General features: G+C 20.2%; 7 protein-coding genes across 7 annotated transcripts; 4 read left to right on the forward strand and 3 right to left on the reverse strand.

Moving 5' to 3' along the window:
- Positions 1-553: 553 nt before the first annotated feature.
- On the forward strand, positions 554-1,891 carry PBANKA_0916900 (conserved Plasmodium protein, unknown function; the record flags this gene model as incomplete). Its single annotated transcript, XM_034564756.1, has 1 exon — positions 554-1,891. The coding sequence occupies one exon, from the start codon at positions 554-556 to the stop codon at positions 1,889-1,891; it is 1,338 nt and encodes a 445-aa protein (XP_034421521.1).
- A 203-nt stretch (positions 1,892-2,094) lies between these two features.
- Positions 2,095-4,171, reverse strand: PBANKA_0917000 (conserved Plasmodium protein, unknown function; the record flags this gene model as incomplete). Its single annotated transcript, XM_034564757.1, has 6 exons — positions 2,095-2,307; positions 2,397-2,528; positions 2,734-3,066; positions 3,238-3,369; positions 3,625-3,772; positions 3,948-4,171. The coding sequence occupies 6 exons, from the start codon at positions 4,169-4,171 to the stop codon at positions 2,095-2,097; spliced, it is 1,182 nt and encodes a 393-aa protein (XP_034421522.1).
- A 1,209-nt stretch (positions 4,172-5,380) lies between these two features.
- On the forward strand, positions 5,381-7,267 carry PBANKA_0917100 (serpentine receptor, putative; the record flags this gene model as incomplete). The annotated part of the gene is made up of 1 exon (XM_034564758.1): positions 5,381-7,267. The coding sequence occupies one exon, from the start codon at positions 5,381-5,383 to the stop codon at positions 7,265-7,267; it is 1,887 nt and encodes a 628-aa protein (XP_034421523.1).
- A 1,121-nt stretch (positions 7,268-8,388) lies between these two features.
- On the forward strand, positions 8,389-8,823 carry PBANKA_0917200 (RNA-binding protein s1, putative; the record flags this gene model as incomplete). The annotated part of the gene is made up of 1 exon (XM_034564759.1): positions 8,389-8,823. The coding sequence occupies one exon, from the start codon at positions 8,389-8,391 to the stop codon at positions 8,821-8,823; it is 435 nt and encodes a 144-aa protein (XP_034421524.1).
- A 459-nt stretch (positions 8,824-9,282) lies between these two features.
- On the reverse strand, positions 9,283-13,028 carry PBANKA_0917300 (conserved Plasmodium protein, unknown function; the record flags this gene model as incomplete). Its single annotated transcript, XM_034564760.1, has 2 exons — positions 9,283-9,393; positions 9,612-13,028. The coding sequence occupies 2 exons, from the start codon at positions 13,026-13,028 to the stop codon at positions 9,283-9,285; spliced, it is 3,528 nt and encodes a 1,175-aa protein (XP_034421525.1).
- Positions 13,029-13,554: 526 nt separating this feature from the next.
- Positions 13,555-15,344, reverse strand: PBANKA_0917400 (armadillo repeat protein PF16; the record flags this gene model as incomplete). Its single annotated transcript, XM_034564761.1, has 2 exons — positions 13,555-13,704; positions 13,965-15,344. The coding sequence occupies 2 exons, from the start codon at positions 15,342-15,344 to the stop codon at positions 13,555-13,557; spliced, it is 1,530 nt and encodes a 509-aa protein (XP_034421526.1).
- Positions 15,345-17,564: 2,220 nt separating this feature from the next.
- PBANKA_0917500 (structural maintenance of chromosomes protein 1, putative) lies at positions 17,565-22,427 on the forward strand (the record flags this gene model as incomplete). Its single annotated transcript, XM_034564762.1, has 1 exon — positions 17,565-22,427. One exon carries the CDS (start codon positions 17,565-17,567, stop codon positions 22,425-22,427), a length of 4,863 nt encoding a protein of 1,620 aa, XP_034421527.1.
- Positions 22,428-22,442: the final 15 nt, after the last annotated feature.

The following is a 22,442-nucleotide window of genomic DNA, read 5'->3' on the forward strand; positions in this document are numbered from 1 at the left end:
ACACTAATATAGAGTGGATATATTTGCCATTTTGTGGGATGTACGTATTATATTCCAATTGCGGAATAATTAGAAATACAAAATGTGCCACACATTTTTATTGAGTTACTATTTAACTCTTAAAAACTTGCATGTTTAAAATTATTTTCAACCTCAAAATCTATATTTTTATTATCCATATTTTTTTTTTAATTTTACATTATTTCTTTCCTTTCTTTTTTTATTATCATGGAAGGAAAGCTAAGTAAAACAAAATATTTTTTTTTTTTTATTTTGGCTAGTTTTTTTTTACTATTTTTTTGTTTTAAAAAATTAACGCTTTTAATTTGATTGCTTATTATTCATTTTTTCAACATTTTCAACTTTCCAGCATTTTCATTTTCTTTGTATGTACACAACAAATGAAATGCGATGGATGCGTACAGAATAAGCAAATTTCATATCTGTCAACTTGTTTGAAATTTTGAAACAAAACTAAAATTTAGTAAAATATTTTGTGGAGGAAAAGGATGGAAAAAAAAACGCATATAGTATATCCAATTGATGAAAAAAAATGGAATGCTTTTTATTTGACAGTTTTACTCTATCTACAATAAATACATTTATAGTTTTAGACATAATAATTAAAGTTTTAAAAAAAAAGGAAAAAGGGAAATGGCGAGGGAAAGAAACAATACTTTACTTGGGAAATAAAATATTAATAGACACATTCCCACCAAACTATAATTTTATTTTAGACTTTTTAAATGTTTTAATTGAGGAAAAAACAAAAGCTAGCAATTATATAAATAATACCAATAATAATAATAATAATAGTAGCAATGATAATAGCAATAATAATAATGTGCGCAAAAATGATGATAATGGTGGAAATAAATTTATTTGGAATGTTAAAAAAGTTAAAAATTACAAAAGGGGAAATATAAAAGAAATAAATTATTTTAATATAAACAGAAATTCACATATAACAATGGGGGAGTTAAAACATATCTTAAAAAATATGCATATAAAATATGTTGATAATGAAATGCATTTATCCAATTTGTTATTTAAATTAAATAAAGATAAAAAATATAATTTAATAATTATTAATTTGGCTTTTTTTTTTTTAAAAGATAAACTTAAGCTTAATTCCTTTATACAAGGAATATCACATTTTACAACAAATTTAACACTTAATAATAAAACCAATATAAACAACTTAGGAAATACAAATAATTTCACATCCTCTTTTACACCCAAGCAAATTTATATAGACTCTTTTATTCAAAAGGAAATGTGTGATGATTTATTTTTAAAAAACATTATGAACATACATTTTCAATATTCTTTTTTTGTTAATTTTTTTGAGCATTTAAATTATATTGATAATTTTTTCATTTTTTCAAAAAAAAAACGATCTAAAAGCGAGCGGGAAGTACCAGAAATAAATGATATGAATGTAAATAATGAAACAAACAAAGTAAACAATAATATTAGTTCCCTTTATAGTAACAGGAGTGAACAAAAAGAAGAGATCATAAAGAATGATGATATAATTTACTATGGAAATAATTTTATTAATTATAATAAATCACCATCATACAGAAAGCGAACCTATACAGAAAATATATTAATTGATATGGAAAAAAAAAAAATGAAAAAAAATAATGATTTTGACGATAAAAAAATAAATGAAACTGATAAATGGAAAAGTGAAATTTCTCATATAAGAACAGTAAAAAATAATCATCCTATAAAATGTGTTTATTCAATTAATTCCATAAATAAAGAAAAAAAAAAAAAAAAAAAATTATACATATTTGACATGTTTCCCAAATCAGAATCATATAAAATAATGTATATGGGCATGCTTTCTCTTTACTTTAATTACGTCTATTTAATATCTTGATTTCGATTTTATGGAATGTTAAAATGTATCGTCAAATATATTCAAATTCATGTTTGTTTCACCTTTAATATAATCTACTTATTGCAACCATAATAAGGCATATTATTAATGTGTGCAAATGACAACTTAAAATTTATAAAAAATGCATTTAAAAAGTTTATTAAAAAAATTATAAAAAATGTAGTACATACTATTATATCACATTATATAACTGGTAATATTTTTTTTTTTTTTTGCATTTTTTTCATTTTTTTTTTTCTCTTTTCTTCATAATCCCTTATTTTATTTCGTCCTATATCTTGTAAAAACAAAACACATTCATTATAAGTTTTTAAATATTCTTTCTTTTCAATTTCGTTTCTTAATTTTACTTTTTCATCCTCTATTTGTGCTTTGTTTGCTTGCTCGTATTTAAGCTAAGATTAAAAAATATAGAGCCATATTTGTAACACACATACATGCATACATACATATATAAATAATGTTTAACGTCTTTTTTTCTTACAATTATTTCTCTTTTTTGTTGAATAATCAAAATGGAAATATCCACCTTTTTTTTTATTTCTTCTAACTCTTTTATTTTTTTTATTTTTTCCTTTTCATAATATTCTACCAAGCTATCATGGATATTTTGCAACTTCAAAAAAAAAAAAGATTAAATATGAAATTTTTTTTGAAAATTTTAAAACTTGAAAAAAAAATGGTAAATGCACATTTGTTTGTTCCATTTCTCATATATATAACTAAATGAATACAATTATAGTGTAATATTGAGGATTAGGGAAATAAAAAAAAAAAAATAATTTAAAAAAATATAATGAATATCTCATTTGTGTACTAACATTATCATTCCTTTTGTTAAGAAACATTTTAATGTATTCATTAATATCATAATATGTCTTCAATTCATTTTCCATATTTTCTTTTGATGTTTGAGTTAAATCATGCTTAAATTTTATATCCATATTGAAATTTGATACATTTGCCTGAATCCATTCTTTTTTATATATATAATAAAGCATAGACTTTACAAAAAATATTTTTTTTTTTTTTTCTACTTGTTCTATTTTCTCGTAAATTCTTATTTTTTTATTGTTTGTATTTTCTATTAACTCCTCTATTTGTTTTTTTAAAATATTAATGATTTGCTTTTTGTGGTATACATTTTGATTTAACTGCATAAACGAGTGGGAAGGAAATGTTGTTAATATTACAATTATTTTTTTTTTTTTAATAAAATTATACACACAGCATTCTCTTTTTTCATATTAATATATTGTTCAATCTTGTGGCGCTTAAGGTTTATCTTTTATTAATTATTTAAATTTTATTTTTTTGTGTATTACATTTACGAGAAGGTTTTCATCATTCTTAAATATGCTGAGTTCATTCAAAACGGATATAAAATCTAGCTTTTTAATTTTCTTAAAAATTTTTAAAAGTAGATGGCCATCTTCTATTATTTTGTCTCTATTTTCCTGTATAAAAAGTTAACAAAAATGAAAATAATATATATACGTGATAAAAATGTTATGGATATTTTTCGGACATAATTAAATTGTTATAATAGTATAACACTTGAAACAATGATTTTAGACAAAATAAATGGCTTTAAATTATTGAAGTGAAATGAAATAGAAAAACAACATTATCTTATATATGCTCCAAATAAATATAAATATAACATGTGTTGTGTGTATATCCATATATATATATATTTTTATATGTATAACCTTTATGTTTCTATCCATAGGGGAATTTTGACATAATATTTCATTTGTTTCGCTTATAGAATTAATATATTCTTGGATTTTGTCTTTTATGTTATTATAGTCGTTTTCATTTTCGCATAACTCAATTTGATCTTGAAACGAGTTAAATCTAAAAGCAGTTTTTTATTTGTGTTTTTAAAAATATTAATAAGGTAAAAATGTGTGAGGATATATTTTAATGTTTATTTATAATTTTAATTTTTTTTAAACACCACTATATATTTTGAGTGTGTACATGCACAACCACATTACACATATAAAAATGATTAGGAACATGAATTTACATTTGCTTTCTTTTTTTTTCAGTGGACAAATGATCAATATTATTGGTTATATACACATGTAAGATATTCGTTTTTTTTTTTAGTGTTTCTTTTAATACATGAAGAATAAATTTAATTTTTCTTATTGCTTCTGTACATAATATATCTAAAATAATTCTATTTATATTGTTTATTTCAAAATTTGTTTCCTTTTCTAAATTATTATTATTTTCTTTCATTTCCATGATTCTCAAAAAATATATATAACTATAAACTCATAAATAAGTTAAACAAGAACATGCGCGTGAATATATCAATACAATACTACCCAGTTATTGATAATATTTATAGTAATCGTTGTGATAATACATGGAAATCGTTTTTTTATGAATGAAAAGTATTATTAATGAATATTTAATTGTCTCTATATATAGATATGTTTTTTTTTGTTTTTTTTTTTAAATTCAAAGTGTGATGTATAATGAATGTAAAAAAGACGAGAGTAATGATTATTTTAAAATTGAAGCTGATTAAATAAATAGATTGAAGACGTAAAATCAAAATAACAATAAATAAAATATCAAAAAAGTATTAACAGCAATAATTATAATGAATAATTTATGAACATGCAATGTGCTTTAATAACAAAAATATATAGCTAGCTATTATATGTAATGTACATATTTAAAATACGCGAAAATGTGTTTATTCCGTGTGAAAAAAAAGGAACATTACATTTTACCTTTATTTCAATTAACAAAACCGGAAAATATCAAAAATAAATATGTACAAATAAAATAATATTTATATTATTCCAATCCACAATGGATATATTCATAATAATCAAAATGTCTTAAGTGAAAAAAAAAATAAGTATATGGGTGTAAAGGAATATATTTATATTATACTAATTAAAAATAGAGAAAAAGAAAATTAAATAACAAAGAAACAAAATAATAGTAATTGAAAGAAAAGGCATAAAATATATTAGTGTGAAAAAAAAAATACATGTGCATAATATATTAATAAAATATTAATTAGGGCCAATGTAAAAAATTCATATTATTGTATTTTTTTCATATAATAAAAATAACAGTTACATTATTATATTTTCCCTTTTTATTATAAAATGTGTTGTATCTTATTTGGTTATTTACCATATATTTTTTTATTAATTTTTTTTAATTATTTGCAGTATGTGTTTTTGTGAATATTTTTTATGAACGAATCATAACTTTTCATTTTATACCCTATTTTTTGTAATTATGAAAAATTTGTAATTTTAGTATATAAACTAGAAAATCACACAAATGTATATCAACAAGTAATATTTAAATCGTTATACATTTTAGAATGCAGGGGAAAAAATATAACACCCCAAGGCATAATAAATAAAATATATCGAATAAAAAAGATATATGAGACAAATACATATAAGAAATCGCTTTAAAATAATGGTTAAATTTATAATAGGAATAATTCTTTATTGTTTATTGTATTGCTTTTATGGGTTATATGAACATATAAAAACGCCAATATATTATTATTCAGAAACTAAAAATAAATATATAAGTAATAAAAATGGGGATACACTAAGCCAAGGTTATATCTATGAACCATTCAAAAATGAAATACAGAAAAATGATAAATTAGATTACCATTTTTATTTATCATTGATAGAGCATATTGATTTAAATAAATATATAAATGGAAAATATATTAACAAAGATAAAAACTTTATCAATATATATAACTTTAGCAATGTTAAATATAACTGGGACGATGTGCAAGTGCAAAAAAATGATAGAAATATAGTTAAGCAAAACATAAAAAAAAATAAAACCCAAAATAATAGTAACTATTTCAGTAATATATGGCCATTTTCTTTAAATAAAAAATATTCATATGTTGATATAGTATTACCTAAAACATTAATTAATAAAAATCAAAATATTTATTTACACATTATAACATATTTAAATGGGAAGTTATATAGACATGGGTGCGTTACCAAATTGATAGCAGAAATTAAGGAACTTCAATATGATTATATCACTAAAATAAAAAAAAATAAAAAGTATTTGTGGAAATGGCTAGTTGATGACGATAAAGTATCAGTGGAATTAAAACAAAAAGGGGATGAAGAAAAAGAAGAAATCAAAATTGATGATAAAAAAAAATATAATAAAGTATTGTTGCATATTCCTAAGAAAATAAAATTTGGGCCTATAATAGAATATAATGATATAAATATCAATAAGATTGGTATTTTCTCAAATATTTTTTTAGATACGTCAATGCATAAATATTTTTTTCCAATACATTTTAATGATGATATAGAATTTAATAATGAATATATATTCATAAATCATGCTAAAAGTAATAAAGAAAAAAATAACAATTTATCATTTTATAGTATTAGAATAGAATATGAACCAATAAGTTATAGACATTATAGTTTACTGAATATAATAATGTTTAATATAAAATATTTAAAAAAAAAATACAAGATGATTTCTTATGATATTGATAGTTTGTCTATATATTTATTTGAAAATATTTCCATATATGTTTATATAATTTGGATGATGATTATTATAATAATAGTTATAATAAATATAATAGTTTTTTTATATGATATAAAAAGTTGGAATATTTTAATTTCTTTATATTTATCTTTTACTGATACAATATTATTGAAAATTATATGTTCTGTCTTTATTTTATTATATTTAAATAATAATTATGAAAATAATAATAGCAAAATAATTATGATATTTTATTTAATAGACATTGTAATTTGTTTGTGGAATTTTATCAGAAATTATGAAATTAAACTGTTACAAGATTATCCATATATAATTATTAACGAGAATTATATAATAAAGAGGAAATATAATGTATTTAATAGTATAGAAATAATTATAAAAAAAAAAATTCAAAGCATTATAATTTTAATTATTCCTTTATTCTTTATATATAATATATTATATAAAAAATATGATTCTTTTTATTTGTTTTTTATATTAACAATTGGAGAATGTTCATATATTATTAACTTTATGTTAATGTGTCAAAACATTATAGCAAATTATTTGACAAAAACTGTACCCAATTTACCACTTATTTATATTGTTCCATTATTTTTAAATGTGATAACAGATGATATATTTGCGCTTTTGCTTCGCATTCCAACTATACACAAATTTAATGCCTTTGCAGATGATTTTATTTTTTTTGTTTTTTGTGTGCAATTATGTTTGTATAAAAAAGTGACAAAGAAAAGTGTAGTTATAGAAAAAGCAATAAATAATTCGATGGAATTCAAAAAGATTAAATGAAAAGAATGTTTAGAGGATTTACACAAATTTAGCTGAAAAACAAAAACAAAAACAAAAACAAAAAAAAAAAAATAGTAGCAAGCTGCTGATATAATCCCCAATATTTTGCTACAATACAAATCCATGGATGTAAAATTTTCTAATCATTTGTCTAATATATTTTACTATTTTTTTTTTTTTATAAATATTTGTGCATTGAACTAATTTATTTACCCTCCTATACATTAATACATATTTATGTAACTCTCTACATATTTGATAATTTTGTTTGTTAAATAAATTAATTGTAAGCCGATATGGATTATAAAGTTTATTGAAAATATATAATTTTTTTTTTTTTGTAAAAATTTTTGTGCATGGAACATTGCATATGTATGAGTTTTTTTCTTTTATGATATTTTTTTCACCAAATCTGTTTATTTTTTTAATTGTTTTTAATTTAATCCTTGAATATATTAAAATGTTTTTTTGTGTAAACTTGGCTTATTTCCTCTGAGCATTATAACTCACTTTTTGAAAGTCTAATGGGGGGGGTACATAAAATATATCGCCAAAATAATAAGACTATATATGCATCGTAATAAAATGATATTTAATATAACCCAATAAATATAATTTATTGTTTGTATATAATTTCATGTTTTGCAGCATTCAATGAGTTTTTCATATATTTTCCCTTTTACTATATATGCGTGTAAATTTACAAAAAAAAAATAGTAACAATAATAATGAATGACTATTGTGTTATTTTATTAAAAAATTAATAAATTTAAATAATTATATAGAGAGCTGTCATTTGTTGTAAAAAATAAGCACATATATATCTCGTATAAAATAAACAAAAATATATCCCATGTATGTTAATTTTATTTTGTAAACATACCTAAAGGGTCAAAAGTATTTAAAATTGTAGCTATATAGAAAAAAGGGAAGAAAAAAGAAAAAAAAAGAAAAAAAAAGAAAAAAAAAAGAAAAAAAAAAGAAAAATTTGCGTATTTATGCATTTAAGAGACTTTGCAAAGATATTGATATTTTTTTATTTTATAAATAGAGAGCTTTGTTTTGTTTAATTTTTCTAGAAACCTTTTAATTTACAAGTTTCCATTCAAAGAAAAGAGAATATGATTGACAATTGTTTATATGTTTATAACTTAACGAAGAACACAAGTGTAGAACATTTGAAAGAAATATTTATGAATTTTGGAAAATTAATTGATATAAATTACGTATTAAATGATGATAATTTAAGCAAAGAAGAAAATGATAATTTAGTTTATGCTAAAATCGAATTTGAAAACCCCAATGATGCAAAAACTGCAATAGAGTATATGGACGGGGGCCAAATCGATGGAAAAACTATATCAATAAAACATGAACATGAAATAACTTCAAAAAATAACAATAACAGAGTTAGTAAAGAAAGAAATGAAAAAGACGGCAGTTATAAATATAGCGATTCGCGCTCTAGTTCATCCAATAGTTCAAAAAACAAATCGAATACGTCACAAATCAAAAAAAAAAATAAAAGTAAAAAAAAACAAAAAAAATATAAATAAATAAATAAATAAAATTTATCTCGATTTTGTATTTATAATTAAAATAAGAATGGTGAATGTCAAAAAAAGTGAAAAAAGGATGACAAAAAATATTACCCTTCAAAAGGAAACGACGTGCTTACAAAGAAGGTGAATTAATATAACTAATGGAACAATAAAAAAATAATAGCCATTGAAATTTGTAAAAATATATTTTTCATGCCATATATCATTAGTGCTTTCATAACAAAAATTATAATTTCATTTTATAATTATCAGTAATACACACTTTATTATATAAATATCATATATACCATACCAATTGAAATAAACAAAATATCCTTTATAAAAAATTATGCAACTTAATTAAAAATAACAAGATAGTAATTATTATAAATAATATATGCGCACACATTGTTCAGACAACGACGCCGTTTTTATCTTATTCTCTTTCTTTTTTTGTGTAAACCCTTTTTTTGATTATTTAATAAATATATCAACTGTGTATGGGGTGTTATAAATTCTGTACTCATTCATAATTTTTTTATCCAATTTTTTGGTAATATTTTGAAGGACTTTTAAAATTTGTAGCTGAAAAAATAGCAGAATAATGTAATTTTGTCCATAATATTGAATCATTATTTCATATATAATAATTTTTCAAAAGATACAAAATATAATATATAATATACGCATATGAGTACATATACTTTTGATATATAATCAATAGTTATTCTATTATGTGTGCACATTTTTCCTTCTTTTTTACATGATAATGTAAGGTAGTTTTTAAGTTTTATTTTTTTTACCTGAAAGGTGCATGATTGGCTATATTTGTCCAAATCCATAAGAGATAGATTAATAAAATAATTTATTTTTTGCAATTGATTCAAATATAGAGAATTCAAAATGTATTCCGGATTTTTAATAAAATAAGTTATGTACATAATCGAAAGTTGCAACATTCCTATATAATTATTTTCTGAACTGTTCATAATATTTTTTAAAATAGCTTTAAATATAATGATGAGATGATTAGCTATTAAATGATTATATTTTTGAAAAAAATCGCTTTTATATAATTCTAAATGGTATAAAAACTTAATATATTCAATTAATAATTCTGAGATTGTGGATATTTTTATTTGTTCACTTAGTTTAATTTTTAATAATTTGCCCAATATAGTTATTGTATCCTTATGATTTATTTCGGGTGTTAAAAATTTTAAAGATTTAATTATATATATAATATCGTTTATAGTTAAAATATTGTAATACAAATTTATATAGTTCATAAAATTGTAAAGAAGTTCTGTCTTTTCGTTCTTAATTGTATTTAATATACTTGTTACTTCTTTTATGTTTGGTAAAATATTTTGTGGAGTCAAAGATAAAGAATAATTTTTATTTATCAAAGAATGCTCATAGTTTAATAAAAAGTTAGTCATAAGATAAGTATTAAATGGGGTATAAAAATTATGAACAAATCCTGTATACCAATAGTGTATGTTTTTTTTTAGTAAATGATTAAGATTTATATAATAATTAAAAAATGAAAGACAATAATTATATTTTACAAAATTTATAAAATAGTCATAATTTATTTTCGCTAATTTTGGGTTACTCTGGAAATTGGAATATAATCTATTATGCAATTTGTCAAATATATTATTTAAATTAAAATTCGAAAAAAGTATTAACGAATTTGAATTATTTTTCTTCTCTTTTACAAATTTTGTTAAAACATAAACAGAATTAAGTATATAATATATTTTACATTGATCAAAATGCTTGGTAATTAACTTGTATAAAATATGTATCCTATCAATATCATTATTTGCATAATTATATTTATAATAGTTATTATTATTTCCATTTTCCTTTTCAACATATTTTATATTATTTATAGGAAATAAATCCTTATATCCATTCAAATTATTAGTTAATATATTTTTATTATCTACTCTACTATGTGTATCTTCCTCTGACTTTAAGTTTTTTTGTTTATTTTCCTTCCATTTTGCGTATTCTTCATGGTTTATTGTTTGATGTACCTTTAAAGACTTTGTTTCTAATTTGTGATAATTAAATTTGCTTATAATAATATAAGGAATATTTTTTTTAAAAGCATTTTTTCTAACATTTTTCATAATATAGTTATTTAACAGCATGTACGTATTTGCATTAAAATTCATGAATGATAAGTAATAAAAACACATGATATATTCTTCTATAGTTTGTTCATTTTGTTTTTGTTTTATTTTTATTCGTTCTTGATATATTTCTTTTTCATTTAGCCTTAAAACACATTTAATTAACATATTTTGTATTGTATTTAAAAATTTAATTTTAGTTGTATTGCATAAATTTTCAAACAAATCAGAATTTCTTTTTTCAAAAAGTAACGTAAGTATAGACTTTATTTCATTAATTGTAAATTTGTTTTGATTTATATTTAAAAAATTTTCAAAAAATTTTAATATATTTTTGTCTAATAGTGTATCATCATATATTTTACAAAATCCTTTAAATATTGTACAAAAATCAAGGGTATTCATTTTTTTTACTTCATCATTATTATATAATGAATAAAAATATAAACATTTTTTTAGAGTATTTATACATGACTTCAAATTGTTTAGAATATTAAAAAAAAAATTTTCACTTTTATTTTCCACTTCACTCATAATATTTTTTATTTCATAGGTGTCTATTATTTGTTTAGTTTTATCAGGTTTACTTTCTTTTAAAAATTTATTATTCATAATTATTGTATTTGTATATTCATTAGTATAAATATTTCCTGAATTTTTTTTTTTTTTAATATTAACAAAACAATCATAAAACTGAAAAATCATTCCTATTTCTTGAATGGTAAAATGTGCTCTCATATTGTTTGTGTTATTGAAATTGTCATTTTTCATTTCATTTTTTCGAGTTAGTTCCTTTGGATTAACTTCACTTTTTTTCACATTTTCTAATTGTTTAATCCAATTGTTTTTGTCTTTATACTTTGGTTCATTTCTATATTTATCATTTATTAATAATTGCGCATGGTCTTTTGTTTTTATAGTAAATAGTTGAAAATGATTATAACATCCCACTAATGTTTCATATACAGTTTCTATCGAAACTTCACCCGATGTAATAATTCTTTGGATAGTAAATAATAACAAAGCTATTAACTTTGCTTCAATATTTTCATTAAAATTAATTTTTTTTAAATATTTTTCATATATATTTGTTTTTTCTTTTTTGCTCAAATTCATTTTGTGAAAAAAACAACTCGACCTTATGATAGACAACTGGTTTATTATTAAAATTATTTCACTAGTCTTTACATTTTCAAAGTTTATATAATAATATAATAAATTATAAATATTACTTTCCATTAATTTTTCTACTTCATTAAAATTTGGGCTTAAATTTTTAGCATTATTTATATGAAATTTGTCTTGAAATATATTTTCTTCATTATTATATGATATAGTACTTATATTTATTTTTCCATTGTCGTATACTTGTTTAGAAATATCGTTTTGTTGATTAATTTGTGTAATATCATTATAAAATGAACAATTTTTTATAAATCTTTCATTTTGTATAGATAAAAATGACAATATTAAATTATACAAATCATATGAATTACAATTAATTTTTATTTTCGATTTTGTTAATTCGCATAACATATATATAAGTTCTCGATTTTGTATTTTTTTATGTATTATATATTTTAGTATAAGACATATTCCATATAAATCTATATGTTCATCATTTTTTAATTTTTTAATAAATGAATTAATTATTACATAATCAAAAGTTTGATTATTTTTTACTTTTAAATTTATTAAATAATTTGTGCACACACATAATCTTATAAGTGATATATCCTCAACATTATGCTTAATATATTTAATTATCAAATCTGAAATTGCATCATTTTTATATTTATTTTTACTATATGCTTGAAGTAACCTTATCACATTTTGAACATTTATTTCATTTTTTGTTCTTCTTGAATCTTTTAAAACATTTATTATATCATTTTCATGTTCTATAAGCAAATTTTTAGTTATTAATTTATTCCCTTCCAAAAATTTTCCTATTTTTCGTTTTTCGCTAGTACAATAAAAACGACATGATTTGTACATGTGATTATATAACTCGCAATTCCTCCTTTTGATATTCAATAGGCATTTCATCAATATAGTAGTAGTTAAATACATGCATATCTATATAAATATATGGTTTCTCCTTTTTTTATTTATTTTTTTAATTTATCCTAGTTATTATAAAAACGAAAAACAACACTTTTTTCGAAAAATTTAATTATATAAATTATTTTATTATATATATATGTTTTTTTAAGCGAATAGGATCCCTGATATTTTTTTATTTTTTTTTTCGAATAATAAATTAGCTAGCCATTATTTTTTTGAAAATATATAAACAATTTTTTGTATCGTTGTCAAGTTTTTTTCCGATACATGTTATGCATAGTGTATATGCTTTTTCTTATAGTAAGAAATAGCTGACATTTTTTTTTAATTGTTAAATTGAAAGTTTATTTAATTAGATTAAAAGGCAACGAAAAAAAAAATGCATAAATAGCAAAACACTAAATAAAATATAAAGAGTTACGAAACAAAAATAAAGCACAATAATATATTGGGAATGTTTTACAACATTGGAAAATATATAAATAATTTGCCTTTTAATTTTTTGCTAACTTATTATTACTTTCTTGTTTTATTATTCGTTTTTTTCAACTTCATCGATTTTTTTAATCAATGTTTCAGAATATCCAGGTGTGTAATAATTTATTATATCTTCAGGAAAAGAGTTGTTAATGCTACTTATTTCTAATTCGAATTTCTTGGAATCTTCGCAATTTTTTATTTCCTAAATAAAAGAAAAAAGCAATTTTTTAATATTCTCACATGAAGCATATATATATATATATATTATTTATTTAAAATAAAAATTTGAAATACAATAGTCATAAAGATTAACCTACGATTTGGTTATATATAATAAATTTCCATTGTGTAAATAATGGATATAAACTAAGATATAGATATACATGTATTTTTGAGAAAAACATGGTTGAATTATTCTATTTTTATTTGAGAAATTACAACTAGCGATTTGTTTTATTTTACTTGTAAATATTTTAAGCATCCTGACTTAATAAATGATTTTTTATAGGATGGATTTTTTGGTAATATTTTTGAAAATTGGAAAATAGAATATTTAGCAAGTTTTAAAGGCGATTTTAGAAATACAGGATGTAAAGCCTCAAGATCTGTAACTTTTTGTATTATACCTTTTAATGCTATTTTCACTTTTTTTTTTAAATCATCAGACGATTCATTTGAATTATATAAGTTAACTAAAATAATTAATATATTTTCATCAGCAAGTTTTTTGGCATGCTCAGTGGAATGTTTTCCGATATTTCCAACAGCCCAAACACACGCACTTTTTATATAATCTTCTGTTTCTTCAATCATTGATTTTTTTAAAATAGGTATAGTATTAGATAGAATAATATTTAAACTTAGTGATTCTGAAAATGATGATATAAAACCAAGACATAATATTGCTGGTAATTTTATAGTATCTTTTGATGATTGTTCTATACATTCACATAAAAGAGGTAAAGCACCTGCACGTACAATAATTTTGCAAATATCTTCATTATGTTTACTCATTTCTTTTAAACAATTTGCACAATTTTTTTTAACTATATCATCATTATCTTTTAATAAATAAAGAATTTTAGGAAATATATCATTTTCAATCATTAATTCAGTTAACTCTTCTTTATGTTTAGCTATTTGTGATAAACAGTTGCATGCATTTTTTTTTATATAGTTATCATTATTATCCAAAAATTTTATTAAATTTGGTAATACATTATTATCAACAACATTTTTTGCAATTTCATCAGATTGTTTACATAGTTCAGATAACATATTTAAAGAGCTCTTTATTAAATTATTATCTTTTTCTTGTAAACATAATATTAACAAAGGTATAATACCTTTATCAACAACATTATTAGACAATTCTAGATCATTTTTTATGATTGCACATAATGCATTAATACATGATTGTTTTACTCTTAAATCATATTCATCTAAACAATCCATTAAATAATCGATACAATTTCCTTCAGCAACAATATTAGCTAGCTTTGAATTATGATTAGCCAAGCATTTTAGTGTATATGCACAATTTTTTCGATAATTTTTATTTTCATGTTTTAAGCAATATATTAAATGTGGTAATACATCATTTTGTAAAATTGTCAAAGCTACTTCTTCAGAATAGCTAGCTAGTTTTGCTAGTATTACTGTTGCATTTTGTTGAACTATAGGAACTTTATCCAATATTAATGGACGAAGTAAATTTATTATATCTGTATTTATTAATATTTCAATATTATGTGGTTTTAAGCATAAATCAGAGACGCTTTGCGTAAACTGTATTCTTGACTTATTATAATCGTCAAATATTTGATGTATAACTTTACTCATTTTTTTTTTTTTTTTATTAAAAGTCATAAATTTTTTTTCCTTTTTTGTGGAATATTTTTATTTTATTTCTTAACGTTCATAAATTTTGTTCTACAAAATGTGTGTTATAAATTCAAATATATATAAATATATTTTTTTCATTACTTTTCCAATTTTTCATTTAATCGACATTTTTTATACCCATTGATTATTTTTCGCATATATGTGTGTTTTTACGAAATAATGAGCAAATTAATAATAAAAATGCTTAAAAAAATGGAATACTAAAGTTTGAAATAAATATAAAAAGATATCGTATAATATATTTTACAAAATATATTTTTTTGTTTTAGTTTATAAAAACACTTTTAATAAGAATTCCTATTATATAACCCTTTTAATTTTCAAAAAAATAGTTTATATGTGTAATATTATCACTTTAGAAACCGTTTGAGACGTTTTTACACACTTTCTCTTTAATTATGGACTATTGTCTACAATTTTGCAAAAGGATAAAAAAAAAAGAAAAAATAATGATGATATGGCAATAACAGATTATTGGCAATTTAATAATATATCGTAATATTAATAATGAAAAAGGATAAATAAAGGATGAATAAAATAATCCTGACAAAGGCAGAGCAGTAAAAATGATGATAATCCCTTTTTATGGATAACATAAAATTTGTCTACTATTAAAATGATGCTTTATTTTTTTATATCTCAAAGGATTTTCCTTTATAGAAAAAAAAATACATTTTTATAAACATAAATAATAAATAGGTATATTTATTAACTAGGGTTTGAAATATTTTTCCTTTGTTCATTTGTACATACATTAAATATAACTCCTTAACAATTGCATAAATTATTTTATTTTTCGTCAAAATAATTTATACTATTTTAAAGGCACACATTGAGCTGTATATAAACACATACATATATATATATATATGTATTATAAATGCATGTAAATTAAATATATTAATGAATTTTGCTTTTTTTATTTTATGAGGAAAGCAAAGAATACTTATCAATATTACTGCATGCCCTCTAGTATTCGAATTTTTGTTTTGAAACAAATTAATTTTTTTTTCAAAATGTGTAGCATATAAGTATATTACATATTATTTATATATCAGCAAACAATCATATTTGTATTAAGAAATAATTTTTATTTTTTTGATTTTGTAAAATTATGCAACATATAAATATTTTTACACTCATGTTTTAAGTAGCCTTTTTAAAGCGTCAAGATATACTCAAATAAAAGAAGAATATATATACATATTTATTGTATGGATTTTCCTTTTTTTTTTTTTATAATTTTATCATTAAAAATATCAAGTTTGAAAAATATAATTCTTAGAAAAACAATTATAATTGCGAATTTAATTGTTTGTATTTCTTTTTTCTTTTTTATTTTGAACCTTGCATAAATACCAAATTTGTGCAAAAAAAACTATAATTAAAAATTATCTTTTTACTAAATTGTAAATAATTATTTACTTCAAATACAAATGTAATAATATATGTTATATAAGTCAGGTGTGTATTATGCATGTACATAAATATATGTATATCGAAAATATGGGAATATCGACATTATTTATCCTTTAAATATATTTAAGTTTGCTTTAATAATTCATATATATATATTTTTTGGTTTTCAAAGATTAAATAAGCGAACTTGCCAAGCATTGTCATATATATATATATATATATATACATACATATATATAGGGTAGTAAATGATTTAAACACAGATTTCCATTTTTGAATCCACTTTTTTACTCTACATAAATTGAGTACACACGTGTACATTCAACATATTCCTCATTAACTATTTATAATTTGAATTTCCATCAAAACAGATAATCCATGATTTCGCTAGTTACATATTTATAATCGATTTTAGATGTTGATAGAAGCTGATAAAAATATATTATCATAATACATAATTATTTTTGCTTACTGAAAAAAAATGAAAAAAGAACAAAATAAATGATAAATTAGAAGAAAAGAATATCGTCTTTATGTATTTTTTGACAGATGTTACATTATATTATACTATTTCCATATTGCATTATATTATACTATTTCCATATTGCATTATATTATACTATTTCCATATTGTATTATATTATACTATTTCTATATTGCACATTTTTCATAGTTTGTTTAGACCCCATTCGTGTGTAATGTTTGAGTTTAAGCAACAGAATATATAGATGCTAAAGAATGGCAAAAAAAAATAAAAAAAAAATTGATGAATCCTCAAGAAATGATGAAGAATATAAATCTGAAAGAAGTGTAGATACAGAAGAAAATAAAAATAGTAAAATAAATGGATTAAAAATAAATTCAGAAAAAGTATTAGATCAAGATTTTAATAGTTTTATAAATAATGAATTTTTAGATATTTCAGTATCTCCTTCCCTCGATTTATCACAGAGTAACATTATGAGCATTAAACATGGAAAATATAATAACTATTTGAATGATTTTAATTTAACAAATAAAACATATGAAAACATAAATGAAAATGATGATATAAATTATAATAATGCAAATTCATATATACAAAGTAAACAAATGAATAAGAAAAACAAACTCGATGTAGATACACAATCTGAAACAATAGAAAATAATAATTTTGAAAAAAATAAAAATAAAAATGAGAATAGTGAAGGATATAGTACAGATGCTTCAAATAATGAGGGCCAAAAAAATGAAAAAAAAAAATGTTTAAACAATGAATATCAAAAAGAAATGTCAAAAACATTTGTTGAAAAAAATGGAGAAGAAATAAGTAGAATAGAAATGGGTGTAGAAAATCAATCAGAAAATGTAAATGGTTCAAATAGTATGATGTATAATAAAAAATATAATAATGAATATACAAATATATCCAAAATAAATGATTTATCATTACCAAATAATTATTTAAGTAATAGCATTGCATCAAGTATGATAACTTCAAAAGAAAGTGAGTTATGTTTTATAAAATATTTAACAGTTTGTAATTTTAAAAGTTATGAAAATGAAAATATCATTGGACCTTTTTCAAAATTTACAGCAATTATTGGACCGAATGGATCAGGAAAATCAAATATCATGGATTGTATTTGTTTTGTTTTAGGTATTGATAATAAATATTTAAGAATAAAAAATTTAAGAAAATTGATATATCATAAAGAAAATGAAAAAATAGAAAATATATCAAAAAGAATATGTTATGTTAAACTTACAATTGAAAGCAATAGTAAAGAAACAGTGGAATTAAAAAGAACATTAAATTATAGAGGTGTTAGTAACTTTTATATTAATGAAAGGCTTGTTAATCAAGATGAATATACAAATTTTTTGAGAAGAAATAGAATTGAAACCAAAACCAAAACTTGTCTAATTTTTCAAGGGGATATTGAAGAAATAATAAATAAAAAACCAACAGAATTGTCTAAACTTTTTGAATATATAAGTGGATCAAATGAATATGAACAAATATATGAAGACATTAAAGAAAGATTAAAAGAAAAACAAATTGCTTGTAAAAATTTTTTAAATGAAAAAAAAAAAATCGAACAAGAAATAAAAATTCATAAAATGCAAATGAATGAAAATATAGAACATAATAAAATTAAAGAAAGTTATGATAATGATATAAAAAATTTATATTTATTTAGATTATATCATTTTTTAAAAAAAAAAGAATTTTTTAAAGAACAGTTAGCTATTTTTAAAGATCAAAAAATGGAATTTGAACAAGAAGTTTTAAATAAAAATAAAGATATAGCTAATGATTTAGAAAGAAAAAAAATTGAAAAAAAAAAAGAATTTTTAAAAATTGATGAACAAATAAAAAATAAAAAAATAATTTTAAATGAATTAAAAATTGAAATAAATGAAATACATGAAAAAAGAAAATATTGCCAGGATAATTTAAATCAAATTATGGCGAATGAAAAACTAAAACAAATTATGCAAACACATTGTTCTAAATTTATTAATGATCTCAGTGGAAGGTTAAATGAACAAAATAAAAAATTAGAAGAAGAATATAAAAATAAATTAAAAATTTTTTTAAAAATATTTAATCAAACAGAAGAAATAAAAAAGTTTATAAAAGAAAATAATAAAAAAATTTATGATAATTTAATTAAAGACGAAAAATGTGTAAAGGGAAATAAAAAATTAAATTTTGAAAAATATAACAATGATGAAGAATACATAAATAATCTAAATATAATTCAATTTATAGAAAATTTAGATGAATATAAAAAAAGTAAAGAAAATTATTTATATTTATGTGCTAATAGTAATATAAATATTAACAACTATACAAGCCTTTGTTCAAATTTAAAAAAAGACATAAAAGAATTACAAGAAGAGTGTGATAATATTAACAGAAAAAAACAAAAAGAATTAATCGATTTAGAATCAGAAAAATTTGCATTTAATGAAATATCTGAAAGGATACAAAAATTAAATAATTTAATAGAACAAGATAAAAATAAAATAGAAAAAAACAAAATAAATTTAAAAGAAATGAATATAAAAATTTTAGAAAAAGAAAAACAAATTGATAATTTAGAAGAAGAAATTAATGTGTTAAATATACATAAAAAAGAATTGCTATTTTTTGATAAAAAAAAAGATCTTATTAAAAATTTAAAAAATATATTTGGGGATAGTGAAATATATGATGAAATATCAAATTTATATCAAGTTACAAATCAAACATATTACACTGCTATTAATAATATAATACATAAATATAATAATTTTTTATTAGTTAAAAATTTAGAAACATGTACAAAATGTATACAATATCTTAAAAATAATAAAATGGATCGAATGGATTTTATTCCTTTTGAAAATTTTATAAAAAATATAGAAAAAAAAAAAAAAAAAAAAGGAATAAATGGAAATATAAATGAATATCTACATGAAGAACATCAAAATAATTATTCAGGAAATAAACAATATTCTGACTTAAGTATAATAGATAAAGTAATAAATACATTTAAAAAAAAAAACATTATTATTGCAAATAATTGTTTAGTATGTGATGAAAATTACAAGTTACTATTTGATTATATTATTGGGGAAGATACTATTATTATTGAAAATTTTGAAGATGCTGAACAAATTAAAAGAAAATTTCCACAAATAAATGTTAACATGGTTACACAAAATGGACATATAATATCTAAACATAATAATTTAATTATAGATATATGTTCAAAATATTCAAACCAAGAAAAATATAATAACAATAAATTAAATATAAATATATATAACAAACTTTTAAATAAAAAAGACGAATGTAGAAATATGATTAATGATTTAAATAAAAATATAATTGAAACAAATGAATTAATAAATAAACACACTAATGAATATGAATTAAATAAAAAAAAATATTCAAGTATAATTGTAAAAAAAAATATTTTTGAAAAAGAAATTGAAGCTAAGAATATGCTTATTTGCACATATGAAAATAAAATTGAAAAAATACAAAATGGAGAATTAAAAAATAAAAGAAATCTATTAACAAATTATGATGAAGAATTAATTCAGGAAAGAAATAGTTTATCATCTTATCAAAAAAAAGCATTTGAATCTTTAAATAATAAATTAAATGTAGCTAATGTCTATGAAATTGTTGAACATGGTAATAATGAATTAGAAAAGGTTGATGAAAATATAATGCGAATTAAAAATAATATTAAAAAATTAAATGATGATATTAATGAATTAATGGATAAAAAAAACGAAATGAATTCATTTAATAAAAAAGAAAACAAACAAAATGAAAATGCTACACATGAATTAGAAGGATTAAAAGCAGATGAAGATAAAACTAATAAAAAAATGGACGAAATTCAAATTAATATTGAAGAATTAGAAAATATTAAAAAATATATACATAAAAATATTAATACCATAAATCAAGAATTAAATGAATTACGAGAAAATATTAATTCGAGTTTTGAAAAGCATGAATATATTGAAAATAAAATACAAAACTCTAAAAAAAAAATGCAAATATATCGACAATTTATTAAAGATTTATTAAATGAATGTGATATAAATAATATAAATATTTTCGAAACAGCCATTATGTTAAAAGATAAAGAAAATGATTATCATGAGGATCCATTTGAAAACAACTTAAACAAAAAAATGAAACGAACAAATAATAAGAAAATACATAACAAATCCAGAAGAAAAAGTAAACTGCTAGAATACCCTAACTATAGTGATGTAAGTTCAATAGATGAATCAGACAAATCAGACAAATCAGACAAATCAAATGACGTTTCTAATTTTGGAAATATTTCATTTGATTTGATTCCAGAAGAATTAAAACGATTAGAAAGTGAAAATGATATAAATAGAGAAAAAGAAAGGATAGAAGAAGAAATTGAAAAAAAAAAAAAAATTTTAAAAATAAAAAATGTAAATAATAATGCTGAAAAAGAATATGATAAGTTATTAACAAAATTAAAAATAGTTGATACAAATTTAAATGAAGGAAGAAAAGAATGTAATTTATTTGAAAGAAATTTTAGAATATTACAAAAAAAGAGATCATATAAATTTTTACATTGTTTTAATTATATTAAAAATGTTATAGATAATGTATATAATAATTTGACATATAATACAAAACACCATGTAGGAGGGCAAGCATTTTTGGATTTATGTAATTATAATGAATTTAATAAAGATGATGAACCTTTTTATTGTGGAATTAAATATAATAACATGCCCCCTATGAAACGTTATTTTGAAATATCTGAACTCAGTGGTGGGGAAAAAAGTATTAGTGCATTAGCATTAATATTTTCTATCCAAAAATATATCAATAATTCTTTTATTATTCTTGATGAAGTAGATGCAAATATGGATCCTATAAAAATAACATCTCTAACCCGATATCTTAATTCGATTAATAGTCAAGTTATTGTTATTTCATTAAAAGATAAGTTTTTCAGTAAAAGTCAAACTCTTGTTGGTGTTTATAAAAATAAAAATAAAAAATGTTCAAAGACAATCACTCTTGATATTAGCAAATATCGCCAAGACGCCAACTAGTCAATTTGCACTTTT

The sequence above is a fragment of the Plasmodium berghei genome (assembly GCF_900002375.2).
Source record: "Plasmodium berghei ANKA genome assembly, chromosome: 9".
NCBI lineage: Eukaryota > Apicomplexa > Aconoidasida > Haemosporida > Plasmodiidae > Plasmodium > Plasmodium berghei.